Source organism: Perca flavescens, chromosome 23, assembly GCF_004354835.1.
Source record: "Perca flavescens isolate YP-PL-M2 chromosome 23, PFLA_1.0, whole genome shotgun sequence".
Lineage (NCBI taxonomy): Eukaryota > Metazoa > Chordata > Actinopteri > Perciformes > Percidae > Perca > Perca flavescens.
Window position 1 is genome coordinate 12,454,463 of NC_041353.1, and position 17,546 is coordinate 12,472,008.

General features: G+C 40.2%; 1 protein-coding gene across 6 annotated transcripts in view; it reads right to left on the reverse strand.

Moving 5' to 3' along the window:
* Positions 1–357: 357 nt before the first annotated feature.
* cacna1c (calcium channel, voltage-dependent, L type, alpha 1C subunit) overlaps positions 358–17,546 on the reverse strand; it is a 203,343-nt gene continuing 186,154 nt past the window's right edge. For all 6 annotated transcript variants that reach the window (XM_028570203.1, XM_028570202.1, XM_028570201.1 and 3 more), the window contains 8 exons: positions 16,537–16,901; positions 14,199–14,327; positions 13,966–14,093; positions 13,716–13,813; positions 13,453–13,549; positions 13,121–13,229; positions 12,833–12,995; positions 358–11,443 (listed from right to left, as the gene is read on the reverse strand). In XM_028570203.1, the coding sequence (XP_028426004.1) occupies positions 10,964–11,443; positions 12,833–12,995; positions 13,121–13,229; positions 13,453–13,549; positions 13,716–13,813; positions 13,966–14,093; positions 14,199–14,327; positions 16,537–16,901 (1,569 nt within the window). In that variant the 3' untranslated portion in view covers positions 358–10,963. The remainder of the gene's footprint in view (positions 11,444–12,832; positions 12,996–13,120; positions 13,230–13,452; positions 13,550–13,715; positions 13,814–13,965; positions 14,094–14,198; positions 14,328–16,536; positions 16,902–17,546) is intronic.

Sequence of the window (17,546 nt, forward strand, 5' to 3'; positions counted from 1 at the left end):
TTTTGTTTTAGGATCCTGCTTTGCGTCACCTTTTTTTTGTTGTTGCTTTTTTTCTCCAAATTCTGCACCCAACTTCGCCTGACGATCGTCAGTCATATTAAACTGTGAGCAAAATACCCTCACACACAGCTGAATGTGTACATTAGAAAAGCTGTGAGGGTGAACAAGACAATTATTTAATGCACGATTTATCTTTCAGTTTTTAAAACCTGTGTGGGTCACAGTTATTTGGAAAATAATAATCATTTACATAAATGTAATGACAAGTTATAGTACCTTGTTAGCTGGGTATCAGCCTTGGTCTACCAAGACACAGTGCGAGGAATATGACCTGAAATACAAACGTAAAAACAGAGCTGTAGGAAATGCAATTTATTTGCAATTTTTTAATAACATCATTCCTCAGATAAAAATGCAATGTTACAGGAATATACATCAGATATTAATTTAAAACTTGCTTTCAAGGGACCATACAGTCTAAATATACTTTTTCCTTTTTTTTATTTACTGGTAGCGTGCGTTATAAGCAAGACAGACTCTGTCACCAATGACAGACTGACAAGTTACAGATACAAACTGTACATTACTTATTTACAAATCAACTTTTTGTTTGGTTTTTCGTTTCACTTTTTATTGAAAATAGGAGTAGAAAAAGTGATTGAATTAATATTCAGATTTATTTCATTTGCATTCTTTCCCTTTCTAAAATGTAAAATTAAGTGAATGAACAAAAATGAAATCAAGAACTCTCCATTAGAAAAAAAAAAGAAGAAGAAAAAAAAAGGGAGTGTCAACTGTGAGACCATGCAGTCGTCACCGAAGAGACAAATGGTGACTGAGGAAACCAAATGATGTTGGGCCAGTGTCACTTAGTAACCTCCGAACCAATGATATCCCTCGCAGTCGAGGGGGAGTGGCTTATGTTTTAAGAACTGTTACAAAATGACCACCTGCCTCCAAAGCTACCGCAAGTACAATTACACACTCTAGTTCATTTATTTTGACCATAAATAGTGCTGTTATTAAATACTACATTTAACAGTAGCGTCACGTACTAATATTACAACAAATTGGTCTCTGTGTGAAAACCTCTCTCCATACAAAATAATAACAGACAAACAAACAAACAGCTCAATCCTGTCAAAGGCCCTTTAACACTTTGCATGAGTAGTGAACTAAGACTACGAACAAGATCATAAGACACTACTGACCAGTGGAGGACAGAGCCACATAGCCATGGCATTTACCCAGTAAATAAGGAACAGGAAAGCCTTTGCCGAACACTACTGTATATGGAGCTGTGGATCACCTGCCATTGAATCATCAGGCTGGCAAAAAAAGGCCAGCATCCCCCTGCCTGGGTAAAGAAAAATTAGTCAACGCCTGCATGCTGTTAAAGAGGCGTTTCCACACCAGCAAGAAATAACTCACGGAAGAAAACTGATAATGTACATGACACTGCTCTCAGATGGGCCAACTCATTTATTACACACACAGGTGTACAAGACCTGTTTGTTTCTAACTCTCTGTGGTCAAGTGTGGCTTTCTGTGTGGAGACAAACCCACTTGGAATCAAAGTTTGTAGCGATCCTATGTGTCAGCTAAGAGTTAAAATCTGATTCTTTATGAAAGTGGTGGTCAAAACTGAGATGACATTTTCTTCCATTAAGGGATGCTAAATATCCAAACATAAACTAGTAGTCTAAAATACTCTCAAATACTTTAATTTTCCAGATTTGTATGAGCATCGCTGCACATTCAAGGGATGAAATCATCATTCGTGTGTGCAATGTTAAGTAGTTAAGTATCATTAAAATTAGACAGTAGTAGATGAAGGGAGGCACAGACATTTGTGGATCTACTGAGGAGCTGTTTTACCACCAGAAACACTGACAGAAAGTCTGCTGCCACACCTCAGGAGCTCAGAGTTGTTAGCTGAAGTTATATCCTGAAGAAAGTCAATGTTAGAAACACTAGCTGGTACACAAAACTCCTTTCCTCAATCCACAAGCTGTGGGCGCAGCTTTCTCCATCAAAGTAAACACAAAGAGCAATCTCTCTGGCAAACTCAGATATGCTAACATGTGCAAACAGGGATCTCCTTTATGAGTTATTATTGATTTAAGTGTATGACTGATAAAAGAAGGAATGAGTGATAAACACAAGGCTTTCAAGGTCCTTCCAATACTAACAGTTGTCCTAAATGTTTACATATGGGTGCTGCTGTAGGTGTTGCTACACAATGGGTGGGTTATATATCTAACAATCCTTTACGATATTTCTAAATCTATCAGGCAAGCAAATATCATCTATTTGGTTCATTTAAAAAGGAAGTAAATTAATCATATTTTTGTTCCTCACCACCATCTCGAGTGAACAAATCTAATTTTTCCCAAAACTGATCTGTGAAGACTTCACACATGTCTAGGAGCGTTTGAGTGTTAAACAGTATGAGCCAGTGCAGCACACTATGCAGAGGGTTGGTTAAGATTTTTTTAATACTGATCAAAGTTTAAACACGGCAATCAATTTGCCTCCAAAACCCATCCAATAACTTTGAATCATTTATATTTAGCAGGCTGTGAATTGAATGTGATTTTTCACATGGTTTCTTTTGATCCTCTGCAAAGTAAACTATCATTTACCATCATATCATTTAGATATAGTTTGATTCTCTCTCTCTATATTTATATATATATAAAATAGAAGACACTTGCAATATAAATGTGTATTTTATAGTATATTCCCTTTCGCGTTCTGCTCCATTCCCCAAAGCGTCTATCAGCATCGATGTCAAGACATCTGTACAAGAGAAAAACAAAGAGACGATCCTCTCTTGTTTCTCCAGAACAGGGAAATTTGAATTAGATTTCATTTGAGTCCTACAACAGGCTATGCTGATTTTTTTTTTATGTAGGAAAAAAGTAAAATAAAATCTATATTCAAAATAGTCCTCTTAAAATATGTTTGTCAGGATCAAACAATTATCAACAACACTTTGGTTTACAAGAAAATATAACATATATATATATATATATATATATATATATATATATATATATATATGAGGGAATCTGAGTGACTAAGACAGGAAGAATAACACAACTCCTGCTTTCCAGCCTTACACTCTCTGTTAAATTGAGCACATATCTGTGTATAGTTTAGGATAAACACAGAACTCTAATACTTTTTAAAATGGCACGTGTAAAATAAAAAGCATGTTCGATGACATATCTTCTTTTTTTTTAACACTGAGCAGCTTGAAATGTACTCTGTCATGTATCTACACTTATATAGTTCAAGTCCTCTAATTCCTTTCTTGGAAGAAAAAAATAGAAGCTACATGATTTTCATGGCTCAAACCATAAAGAGAGCTAGTCCTTGATAGGTGGATTCTTTTGGTTTGATGTCTTTAATAGCTTTGATAATGCATTTGAAAAAGTGTACAGTGTATATATGTGTGTGTATCAACTAGTGAAAGAGAGACAGGTCTCTCGGTGCTACAGTAGGAAAATGTCCAGACTTTGACCTACGCTGACAGGTTGCTGGTAGCTTACTGTCTTTCAGCTCACTTCACGAAAAAAACTAAAAACTAAACGCAAACACGTTAGATTTCAGATCTCGCTGTTGCCTAAAATTTTAAGTAAAATTGGAAAATGTGGCAAATGAACCACGTTGATTTCTGTACCCTAGTGTCTTTAAAAGCTGAACAAAGAGCCTGTCTACTTCTGGAGTCACAGCACTGGTAATGGATCGATTTCGAGGGGGCTTAGCTGTGGTTAATTATGTCATCTGAATCATCCAAGGCGGTGGTGAAACGACCTTAAAGCCCATTGTGTATATGCCATCAGCTGAAACATACAATGTTTCTTCTTCTTCTGTAAATATAACTAGGCTACATGATTCCCTGCTGGTTCCCTATTGGTCAAAAATACAGTCAGTAAAGTGGGACTAAATTCTTACTGACTCTCAGTCAGTAGGCTTATATAACACATTTTCATAACCAACATTTCACTAACTACATTCCCAAATAAGTGTCCTGCCTTTTCCTTATTATAACATTCTGGTGATTAAATATTATATATTCATATATTTCTTGCTATAATATGGTATGTGGTGTATAAAAAACATACATTCATTGGCTAGTGGTGAGATACAGATATTATCATTCACATAGGACCAATACTTTATATCCCTAGAGAGAGAACTCATGCACATACATTACTTGGATATATAATTCACCATGTAAGAACTTAGAGCACCCTGAAATTCAAACATGATGAAATAAAATCTTCAACAATCCTCAAAAGATACTCTCCATCCAACAGTCTTACTCAGACCAAACACCCACTGCTTCCCATTGTCATCAACAGATTGTCTTGTCTCCTTTATTCTCTCTCTTTCTTTGCTTTCACTTGAGGAAATGACTTGAATTTGACCTGCACCCTTTATGGCAGAGGGGTGTGGCTGTAGTTTAACTAGCTGTGGAGACAGCTGCAGCTTATCAGCCTGATAAACTGGCTACTAACTATCTACACTGAGCCAGAGACCACAGCTACATAAACACACACAACAGACTTGCAAAACACAGGTATAACTAATATTATTAATAATGGCGACTTCCCATTTAGTGGTTCCAGCTCCACAGCTGAGGTTTGATGCACACCGGTTTACTGGCACACCAAAATGGAAGTAAGCCATGTTTAAGTTTATAAGTTGCACCTGTGCTTTTACTGCTGATTAGTCAAAATACCAGCTGTTAAGGGACTATTACCGGCAGGGTGAACAAAAAACACTGCTGTGTTCCAATTCCATACTATACACTTATCGTATATAATATAATATATATATATATATATATATATATATATATATTATGTTTTTGCTGTTGGTTTACAATAAATCAGCATACCTAACCATGTTATGCTACACTGTCCAATGTCGACTAAACTGACTTTAAAATTACACTATAATTTGAATGATAGTGATATTGATAATCTGTAATTAATTTTAGAAACCATGAAGTTTAAAATATGTGGGCAGGGAGGGTCTATAGAAAAGCATATTTAGGTCTAAATGTCAGGATAGCTCAGCCTCTGCTCCATCGATTTCTACCATTCTTCTTTCAATCTTGCGAGTCCCCCTTATACTTTTACTTACAGTATATATCTGAACACACTAAATACTTAAAAACTGCTCAGAATTAGTGTGTGGTATGGAATTGGGACACCGCTTCAGTTTAACCTGTGGATTTTAAGTTGACGTTTTCATGTATACTGTTTACTTTGTGCTTGAACATAGCAAGTAAGCAATCGAGTGTGTACGTGCTATGTAGCTCCTGCCTCTGTGTTTGTCTGTCCTGAGCCATCAATATGTTTTGTAAAAAACAAAACTACTAATTATGGGTGACTTGGTCCATTTCATAAAAATGATTCCCACAGGTCCATCTTCCAAATGTCAAACAAGGAAAAGATACAAGTTGAAAACAGAGACACATAGGCAAAGAAATAGTGACACCTGTCTAAACTGTGGAGTAAAAATACCGTAGTTTGCTTTCTCTCTCAACGTTCGACAATCATATAAACATGAGCTCTGTCCTTCTCGGGGTTAGGAATCAGAAAATGAACTAAGAGCCCGGAGGACACAAGATATGCAAAATCACCTTCCGAACACCCCTCCTGCTGTCCACACTCAGAAGTTTATCTAGAGAAAAAATACTGACTTTAATCATATGTACACTAAATAGAAATAGCTACTGTCATAATGGGATATGATACTTAACCTGATCAAAACAAAAAGACTGCAAAACCTGGCACGCTCAATGTCAACATGTGAACCTCATGCAATACTGATGGTACACCCTAATAGCTTAATCCATTTAAAACTGGAAATAAACAGGAGAAAGAGATGCAGTCAAACACATATTGAGTCAGGGAGGTGAAGCTGGTTGTTTTTGGAGATTTTCATCCTGGGGCTACACTGGCTGGAAGTTAAGCCGCAAGCAAAAAACACCAATTTCATGTCGATGTCTCAATACACATTTTAGACTGCAGATGCAGATCCAACACCCTGGCACGAGAAAGATAAATAAATACTCTTTACTATACTGCACTGCAATGTACCTGATTTCAAGTATGTTAGGTTTCTCTGGCATGTAAACCACTGAGTTTACGTCAAAATGTAAAAAAAAAAAAAAAAAAAAAAAACTATACATGGTCATGATATTTTTTTTTTCCACTTTCACAAATATATTTACTTCGGGAAACCTTGTATACAGTCATAGTTATTGCATTGTTTTTGCATATCTTGTGGGATGCAGGATTACACCCACTCATACCATATACAACTCATAGTTCAACCTATATGTAACATAAAAACTGCAATGCTGCTCCACTCCACACAGGGGCACCACATGCCTCTGTATCTCTCTCACCAGCGTTTGAAATCAAACAGAAACAACAAAGCCCGGGTTTACACTTCTGATATGCGGGGTTACTCTGAATGTGTGTGTCTATAATATGTAAGTGGACGTTTATTAGGAACACAAAGGTAAAGCATTTGAACTGTAGTTTCTGAGGTGCATGTATGCATTATCTATGTTCTTTTATCCTCAAAGCTGGAGATGATACTGAACATTTATGAATGTGACTATTGATCAGTGATTGTGGAAATCTTCCCATCCTTTTTCTTAACTTGGTCAAGTCTGAGAATGGTTCTGTTTTGGATAATTCATTGATACATTATTAAAGTAATTATTGTCATTCATTACATGGCTTCTTATCAAAACTGCCTTGAGAGAGTAACATCCACAGCTGTTGCTATACTGGCTTTTCTGTAGCAGCTTAGATACAAAAACTACTACTTTACAATTCAGGTGCCTGCTGGTTACATTTATTATTGAGGATTTAGTCCTATAGTCAGAGAATAAACCAGCATTAATAACCAGGAGGAGGACTCATTATATCTTTTAAATTTGTTCAGGGTTAAATCAACTTTACCGGGGCTGATCCGACAGAGTGTGAAAACAAAAACCAAAGCACTAAGTGAGATTGTGCACACAAAAACTGAACCCAAATGCTTCGCTGCACACACATTAACATGTTTGACCACACTTTAAATCTGCTTTCCTAACTTTTAGACTTAAAGTTTGACTAAAATACTGAAACTGATGTGAGCCACTAGCCAAAAAGTAGTCTGTTAACTTATGGTACCAAGTCGTTTAAATATAAATACTATTTTAATGAGTTGCTTTTAAAATAACTGAAAGAAAAAAAGAAATGCTGAAGATGTTTTATGAGGCCAAAGGAAGAAAAGAAAAGAACAGACTACATGTCAGGGAGGGTATTCCTTTGACAACACAGACTTCTTCAGGCCTTGCAGTATGATAATAACCACAAAACAACAATAGCACTGCCACTAAAACACGTTCAACATTCACATTTAGTTTGCATAATAATGTCAGAAGTCTGTTACTGGCACAGGATGCAGTGTATGGCAGTGTGTTCATGCATACCCTTCCCTGCCACAAACCTGCTCTGCTTAACATGTTAACATATAGGAATGAGAGCTCAGCAGTTAGTCCGGAATGGTAAATTAAAGTGAAAACTAATGGCTATAAGTTTACATGTGAAAGTGTCTCTGGGTGGAAATTCAATGTATTTAAAAGTGAAATCTTTAGAGATAAACATCTGTTGCAAAATATTTGAATTTTCTTTTGAGCTAATAAGAGAGTGTAAGTTTAAAAGTACGTTTTTTAATGCTCTAACCCGAAAATAAAATTGACCATAGAAAATCTTTTTGCCTAGATCCACTGAGATGTACCTGCATGTGAGCACTGGTCAGGTAAGATACAGGCTTTTAATACTAGCCTAGTGTACAGTTGACTTTGCATCCGGATTGTGGTGGCAACGACAATTATGTTTTAACGCTTTAGAGAGCTGAACTGAATCATTTCAGTTTTAAATACTATAAAGTTGTTCAATAAATGTGACAATTGGCACCAAGGATGTGATACTGACATTAGGAATGTTTTTTTTTTTGAAAAAAGATACAACACCAAGGGGAGACCTGTGCCCTGTGTAATGTACTGAGGTGCCTGAGGTCCATAACTGGCCATGGCATCATGTGGTCATACCTTATCTCAGGTGAATCCAAACTATAAAAGAGAAAGGTCAGTAAAAGGTTGTGAGCATGCTACCTAAAAGCCATTAGAAGAAAATAAAAAGACAAAATTCACACCACTGGGGAATCATCCAGGACACACTTCCCTCCAAGCTGACAGTTTACTGATCTGTATTCAATTCTTTTTCATGTTAACCAAACAATTATCACATCTTATCAACTGACAGTAAATGACCTGTTTGTAGTATAATTTATTTCAGTAATTAGTTTTACCAGTAAATGATATTACAGACAGGGAGCTGTTTTATTTCTAACAATGACAATAAATCATAATGTTTTGTGATATGAGCAGACCTCAGACAAAGAGATGTGATTCAGAAGTCTTGCAGCATCTGTACACCAGCCCTAATAGTTCATTTGGAGTTTAAACTACGATTAAATTATGAAATTGTGTGATTATGGTGTGTTAAAGCCGAGCAATCAGTGCGTCACCCCCCAGTTAATTCACGAGGCGTCACTGTGGCAGTGCGAATTTGGTGCTTCTACCATTCAGAGCAACAATCCACCATAAAGAAGAAAAGCAGCAATTGCCAAAAGGCTTGTTCCCTTCTGGCCAAGCTGCAATGCCAAAACTCATCACCACTGTAAACTTTACCGTCACTCTGACCTCGCTGGAGACCTTACGCCTAATTATATCTAAACAGAGAAATAAAGAAAAATTATATGATGACACAAATTCAAAGATAGAATGGCTTCTGACTCTGCAGCTTGGCTAAAAAGTAAAAACCGTGCTAAAGAAATCCCAAAGCTTTGGAAGCATGCCTGTCCATGGTAACCCTGTGTTAAGGAGGCCAATTATCACATACACACACACACCCTTGCGCACACACACGCACAAAATACCATACTTGTAATGCTACCTTAATTTACTGTCTAGGCTTAAAATCAGCTGTTTAGAATACATAAGTAACCACTCGGACACAGGCACACACACACACAAATGCACATTCTCACACACACTTTTCTCTTCTGGGAAAAATAAATAAATAAATAGATACAATCTGTAAAAGGTGCATACTGATAGAGAGAAAGACCCCCTTTTAGATACACACACTATCTCACACATTCGTGCATACATACATTCTGTACTAAAACGCAGACACACACCCGCACGCACCAATATAGTTATACACTCGCACGCAAACACTACGCCCTGCTTCAATACTTAAAACCTCTTAAAATTCTCCTAAAATAAACCGAGCAAAAATACATTTATAAGACCAGCACCCCGATTGTGCAAACAAATCAAGGATAAATTAAACCAATAACATCATGAATATAAAACAAAATAGTCATGGCTAGCCAGTTTTGCACAATATTGAACTGTTAAATACATGGGCGTGGTCTGTAGAGAGAGTGTGTGGCAGCAAATCCAATAGGATTCTACGCTGAGAGGAAGAGGAGGGTCTTGGTGAAGGAAGTGAGGTTGATTGACTGACAGATCCTCTGTAGATCCATGCCCCGAGTTTGTTTTCTTTTCAATCGGTCACTCCCGTTCTCTCCTCCACCCTCCGTCTCTGTTGCCCCATTTGACACACTCACCTCCCGAGGGCTAAAAAAGCAAAAAACCCAGCGATGGAGGAAGAGGGGTCGTGGAATAACCAAATAAGAGAGAGGAGGGAGTGAGGAACGGCGAGGTATGAGGCAGAAAAGGGGGCTTGCTGTCTTTGCTTAGCCACCAAATGCTCCTCCCATTTCCTGTTTGGGGCAGGTGGTGGGCGTGGTCAAACAAGGAAAAGCGGCAGAGGAGGCGATGCCAGATCAAGGTGACGAACGAGGTGAGTTTGTCTCTCGTTGAACAGCGGACAAAAGAGCTGGCCAGCCTCCTGTTGGCCAGAGAGTGTCTCTCTCTGCCTGTGGCCCCCTACAGAAGCCCTGTTGTGGCTGTTGGGCCATCCCTAAAATCTTGGGGATTTTTGGCAGGGGGTGGTGTGTCACCTTAATACCACCCCCAGGCTGGCAGGGCTGTGCTCCAAGGTTCCTTAGCTTTGGAAGAGGAAGAGATTTCAAACAGGGTTTTTCCTCGCCCCGTTTACTCAATACAGCGCTTCATCATCAGTGAACCAAGAAGGAGGTGTTGACCTTTGACCACAAGTGGGTGTGGTCAGATTTAAATCCTTAACTGACCCCACCCCCCCCCGAGCTGGTCTGCTGTCCCCTACCTGGCTTCATGGCGGCCAGACAAACAACACTAACACAACACCTAAGTAGGCATAGGAAATGAAAACAATAAACACACTACGTCGACTGCAAAAAATCCATAAAAGGACTTCCTGCTTCTGTTGTTTCCTTTCTACCTTTCCTTCATTTCTACTTTATCCTCGCTTTTTTGCTTCTCTCTACTTTTCTGCTCTTCACACTTTGAGGACATGATAAAACTGTGAGGCACTTTAGAGACACACTCAGACACGTGTAGAACACACGCACTCACACACGCGTACAAATCATAGGTCACATACAAGCATACACTCAGATAGTATAGAGTATAGTGTGGTATACTTGACTACAAACATTCACACACATACAAAGTCATATTAACCAACAAAGTCATAACCAGGTGTTTGGTTGCGTCACTGGCCGCCATTGTCCAGAGCGGTTACGTCTGGCAGAGAGGCAGACACTGTGTATCTGTGTGTGTGTGTGTGTGTGTGTGTGTGTGTGTGTGTGAGTGGGGCGGGGACAGACAGAGCTAGCCGTGGCGCTGTTACCCAGCACTGACAAGCGTCAGTCTCTGATGATGTCAGAGGGGCCAGTTGGCCAATCGCACCCATCAATCTAACTCCTACAAACTCGTCACACACTCCATATCCTCGTCCTCCAACAGCCCGCTGTTCCTGTGCTGCGCTCCGCCAATCACAACCGAGCTTCTGTGTTGCCCCTCCTCCCGCCCTACCGCCTCTTCCTCCTCCTCTTCTCGTCCCCTCCCCCCCGCTAGCAGCTCCTGCCGCTCCTCCACCGAGGACGGCTCATGGACAGAGCCTCTGCTTCCTCTGGCTTCTTCCCCGCCCTCGCTGACCACTTGGTCCCTGTGCGTTGCTGCTGCTGCTGTGTGGAAGGGGAGGAGGTTGCCGTTGGGGCTGTGCTGGGAGGTGGAGGAGGTGCAGGATGTGGCGTTGGTGGCGGCGTTGCCGTTGAGAATGTTGTTGGCGGCGTGCTCCATCTCTTCAATGGTCATGTCACATGCATCGGCCAACTCGGCTTTGGTCGCCTCGATGAACGACGGGTCCTGGGCGAAATGACCCAAACCCTCTGATATTAGCACCTGGGGAGGGAAATTGGAAAGAAAGGAATGGATGGAGAGGAAGGGAGGAAGATAGAGATAAATTGCGGGATGGAATGGGAGAGAAAAATCAACTTTAATGTAGTAGGAAAAAGATGCAACGGTTACGGCTGCAACTAATGATTATTTTTATCTAACTATAAATCGAGGACCATCTGTGTGTGTGTGTGTGTGTGTGTGTGTGTGTGTGTGTGTGTGTACGAGGCTCTGTACAGCAGTGGGGGCGAGGTTGCTACATCCGTAGTGGGCTCATTGATTGCGGTTCGCTCTGACTTTTTGCTGCTACCAACATTACATGATTGCTGGATATACTGTACCAACCAAACTTTTCTTCACTTCGTCTTTTTTGTCCTGCCATTCCGTCGGACTGTGACTGTGTTAACATTGACTACATTTTTAGCTGAAATAAAGCCACTGAATGCTGTTGAGCCAAGATCCAAATTCGTTAATGATAATAATGTCAAGACGAGACAGCACCGCCGTTAGTCTCTGTACTCGGTCCGGCTCTGGTGGTTGATCACATATTTTTGCTGATTGGCTCTCATAAGGGGCCGGATGGATGGCGCATGGCGCATGGTGCACCGCCATGAGTCCATGAGGCAAATGTCTGTGATTACTCCATATTTTAATTGTGATATTTTGTGAGTAAAAATCTGAATCTGCAACGTAACCATAACATTTGTCTGTCAGGTAAATGTAGTAGTACACTGTTTTCCTCTGAAGTAGAAGTACACAGTAAGTCGGTAGTATACAGTGCTTTGGGGTCCTTCTCTAAGTAATTTTGGGGTACAATGGTTCTGGAGAAAGCTACAAGCAGCACAGGATGCCAAGCAATCGGCCCGTTCCAAACAGTCACGTTTTGAACAGGCACTGTACTAGTTCATTTAAATTTAATTTAATCTGCAGATAATTTTCTTGATAAATTGTTTTGTCTATAAAATAATGGAAAATGCCAATGGTCATCAAATTGCTTGTTTTAAATTAAATATAAAGCAGTGTCTACTTGCGACCCCTCGTCACAGGTGTCATAATTCTATACGTTTTAAGGCCTAAAGAGGTAAAACTACCCAACATTTCTCTAAAAAACATACAAATTAAACATTGTGTAGCAGAACATATCATGAACCCCTCGAATTTATCATTTGACCCACTGCAGAGGTCTTAACTCCCAGGCTGGGAATCACTGACATAAGACAAAGAAAAGCAGCAAATCCTCAAAACTGAGGACTGTTTTAGCTCCAGACGAACGTGTAACCTTGTCAAAGCTGTACACGCATGCACACACGCATGCACGCACGCACACACACACACACACACACACACACGCGCACACACACACACACACACACACGCACACACACACACACTCACCGCCTCCACCAGACTGCCTGCGCTGCCGTGACACAGTGAGCTGGAGTCTTTGCCCAGTAGCGAGGGCACTGTGAGCGACACCGGCCGTTGTGGTCTTTGATTGGACACTGACACGCTGGGGCTAGGACTGGGCACCCGGCTGTTCCCATTACTGTCGTTGTACCTAGGAGCAATACATTAGTTTATTATTATTATTGTTGTTCCTACAGTATCATGAGTATCATCATAATTGCTTCTTGGACAATTGTACTGTGACTTAACAGCTCTTTCCAATGTACTTAGTCTTACCAGGGCCCAGAGTTGACAGAGGGCAAGCTGGTATTGAGCTTTTCATGGGAGGAGGAGCCCTCTAGCCTTAGAGAGGGCACTCGTTGGTACGAGGCATCACTGCCATGGGCTAGAATAAAAAACGAGAGAAGCAACCATTAGGAGAACAAACCTATCTTAACAAGTACAACAACAAAGCTGCAACATGACAAGAACAATATGCACTTCAAAATCCACTATTCTGGATTCAGTGACCTGCTTTTTCCCTCATTAAATAAAGGTATAACTCTGCTTGCAGAAGAAATTGAATGCAACATGTTTTGCCTTTGATGTGTGTACAGGATGTAGTATACCTAAGGGACTGGCTGGAGGCGTGGAGCACAGTTGGCTGAAGAGGGTAGGGGAGTGACTCCTTCTTAGCAGAGGACTCAACCCTGCAACTGCCAGAGCCTGGAGGAGGATAGAGCAGAGGGACAGTGTAAGAGAGGAACAGGAGGGGTGGGGGGGGGAGACACAGCATGGACGGGAGTTTAACTTCACATACTGTATTTACAACTTGTTGATGTGCATCCAAATGGGAGAGTATGTGTGTGTTTATTTTGTGGGCATCTTCTACCTGATGATGTACAAGATGTAGCGGTACACTCGTCTTCTGGGAGATGTCTGGCTTTGACTGTCTCCTGAGACACTCCAGATGGAAGGACGATCTACGCCCTGATACACACACACACACACACACACACATACACACACACAACAAATATGCAAACACAAAAAAAATTGTCATGTATAGAAAAAATAGGCATTGGAGCAATACTTTTGAACAATTTTTTGTAAAAGATGTCTATCTGCACATGTCTACTCACCCAGAGAAGTGGGGCAGAGGAAGACTCTCCTTGGAGACTGCCACCCTCCTCCTCCTCTTCTGTCTTCTACCTCCTCTCCTTCCTCCATGGGAGTCAACTGCTTAAATGTCTCATCATGATACACCAGCCTAATGAGTTCACACGGACACACAAAGAGGAGTTAATGAAAGACACACCCCGAAACCAATAACATTTAGAGATGAAAAGGACGTGTTTGTGTGTTTCAGCAGTACATGTCAGAGGAGAGCGAGTGGTCGGCCTCGTGGTACTCCCTGTCGTCGCCGTAGCTCTCATCATACGTCTCCTCCGTTGACCCCTCGCCTCTTCGGATGATTGGCAGACGGCTGTCACTTAAGTCCGAGCTACCGACAAAGAAACAAGCACACAACCAAAACAAACAAACAAACAAAATGAACAAAACACCGACCACAGATGGAAAAACAATTGGACAAATGCGAAGAGATGTAAACATAAACAGAAAAAAGAAGCAGCTGATTAGCAAAAAACTCGGAGAGAAGCTTAGGAGGAGAGACTGAGAAACCCACTGAGGCATGTAGGAAAAAGAAAGAGGAGGAAGGAGACGAAGAAAAAGCTAGAGGAAAAGAAGGAGAAGCCGGTGTGAATTACAACTATTTAGTAAATTTTGTAACGGTAAAAAGCATCGAAGGCAACACCTGGAATATGACAAACTGATAGCACGACTGAGGTGCAGACATCTTTAAAAAACAAAAATTAGGACAGATAAGATAATGGCTCATAACAGCTAATGTTGTTAGCTAGACCAGAATTTTATTGTAGGCATACTGGGAAATTAAACAGGTACTTTTTTATGCTGTTCTCATCATTTAAAATAAAGGCAAATAAAGTCCTGGAATCAGATGCTGTCTTTGTTGCTCATCTCTCAAGAAGTGGACGGAATGCCTACATTAACCTGGATACAATTTTGTTAGCAGAAAACACAAGAAAGTCTTAATACTGAAATCTTGGTTTTCTTTTCTTGAGACAATCTTAATCTAATCTCTGTATATAATCTGTATTAAATTGTATTCTCTTTGTATTCCAAAGATGTCTTGTCACCCTATCTGTACATATCTGTTTCATACTCTAGACTTAAGCTTTAAGGAGACATCCTGACATTTCAAGTTTCAAAAAAATGATTTGTTAATGGTTGTGTTTCAAATAAAAACCAAGAGTCATAACAAACTGCTTAGCTTGCAGTTAGCACTACCCATTTTCTTTAATAACAGACACTCACAAATACAAATAATTATTAGTTTTTTTAGGCATCAGCACATATACTTCTACGAAGAACTGTCTGGTGAAGAAGAACTAAATTGGAAAAAAACGAAAATCCTGTACTCTGCTCTTGCTATAGCATCCCATTATAGCATCAATGTTTCGGTTAGTTTTTTTAAATTATAAATGGTGATGCTATAGAAAGAGCAGAGTGCAGGATTTTCCTTTTTACAAGTTTGTGATATTTTCCAACATACCTGCACAGAAGAATTGTTGGATGTGCGAATTGTTTCTTCAAGAAGAAAAACTAAATAGAATTTCTAAATGTCAAGATGTCCCTTTAATCCACAGCTATGTAAGCTGCTCCACAGCAAACTGTGGGTTAGAACAGCATTTGATTAAATCCTGACTGTTCTTAATGAGTTTGATCAAGCTGGGTCAAGGTACCTCTGTCGCTAAATCAAGCAAAGAGATGCATCGGAAAGCTTATACTGTACTTTGCTTTGTACTGGAGCACTTATTTCTAGAGCACTTACTGTCTCTACACAGTGAAAGTGAGTCAGTTTAACGCTCCTCTCTAATTAACTATGACCGAGCTGTCTTGTGGGCTGACCTTCTAGGATCAAAACATTTTGTAAACAAAAATTGAAGTCTAAAGCGCTGCTAGACTATGACTATCCAGAGCAAAAGTTCAGAGCACAAAGAGCAGAACATAAGACAAAGAGCAGACATTGTGTCTAACCCAGACAGCAGCAATAAGAGCCTTTGATAGGAAAGGTTTGGTCATGTTACACCAAACAGTCTATCCATGGCTTTGGCGGCAGATTTTATAGTAACAGCATAGAGCCAGGCTTTTGCTATAGCAACTAAAGCATTATGTGCATAGCAAGTCTCACTATAGCACTCTGACAGCGATGCCATTTTATGTAGCATTATGAAACCTTTGGCACGCAGTTAGGGGACTAACACAACACAACACACACACACACTTTCTCTCTCTGTCCCCTGGCAACATACCGCATGAGGGTGTCATAAAAACACGTCCTGCTTGCCACCAGAGACAAGAGACAGGGAAAGAGAGGAGGAAGGAAAAAGAAAGTGAAGGAAATAGAAGAACATTTATGTCCGCAATGAAATGTCATGTTTATTATGTTTACCAAATATCTGTGATGATGGTCAGGAAATGAAAGAGACAGACTAATAATTCTTGTCTCAGTTCAGGAGCACATTAAATAGGAAAGGATAAAAGACTCCAAAACACCAAGTCAATAAAAGAAAAAAATGTTAAACACTTGATAAAATGCAGATGTAACCTGCTGTCCGGCCTGCACTCACCTCTTTGGAGGAAAGCACCATGCAGATCTTGGCAGCAGGATGGGGGTGAGTGGCTGTCCTGTGTGCCCGTCCACAGTGCTTATGGACGGGCTTGGGAATCGACTGATTCCCTGTGTCGTCACCCCGACCATGCTAGTGTTGTTGGCATTGTTGATGTTTGCGTTGGAGCCTGATGAAGAATAAGAGGAAGGGGTGAAAGTGGTCGAGTCCATAAGCTTCTCGTGGGACGGGCTCTCGCCTTCGCAAGGGGAGCCCTTCTGGCTGATGTGCAAGGGACGCTGGGTAGTGAAGGACTGTGGGAAGGAACTGTGGCCATCGCTCTGGTTATAGTAGTTGACGTGGTTGCTGAACAACCCACCGGTACGCTGGGGGGTGAGAAGAGAGAGGGTAAAAGAGAAGGGGAGAGAGAGAGAGAGAGAGAGAGAGAGAGAGAGAGAGAGAGAGAGAGAGTAAAGCAACGATGACAACGAAGATGAGAATTGTGGAAAAGGACAGGGAATCCAAATAATGTTTTAAGTCAAAATATCTTTATATCTTACTACACTCAAACACTCAGTCTACAGTCACATTCACCAGAAACAAAACTTTACTCAGCCAAGATGTAAATGCAAAGCAAAGGCCTTGTTTAACAAACTAAGAAGAGATTATATTTGTGATGTATTCTCAAAAACTATATATGTATTTTTAACATATGATCTTTGACATGGGAGCAGAATGATTGAGACAGAATACATCAGGCATTAAATATTGGTCTAAATTCTAAAAAACACATATTTCAGTCCATTTGTGTCACATATTGTACGTAAAAGTAACGAAATACAGAAGTAAACAAAACAAAGTGCATGAATGTGGCAATAACAATGACAATGGAGACTGATAACTAGCATAACTCACCCTTGAGCGAAGAAGTATGTATGTCTGTGTGTTTGTGTGTTTGTGTGTGTGTGTGTGAGTGTATGAGGTTTCTGTCAGAGGCTTACAGTTACAGTGCTCAACTGTTCTTATTTTGC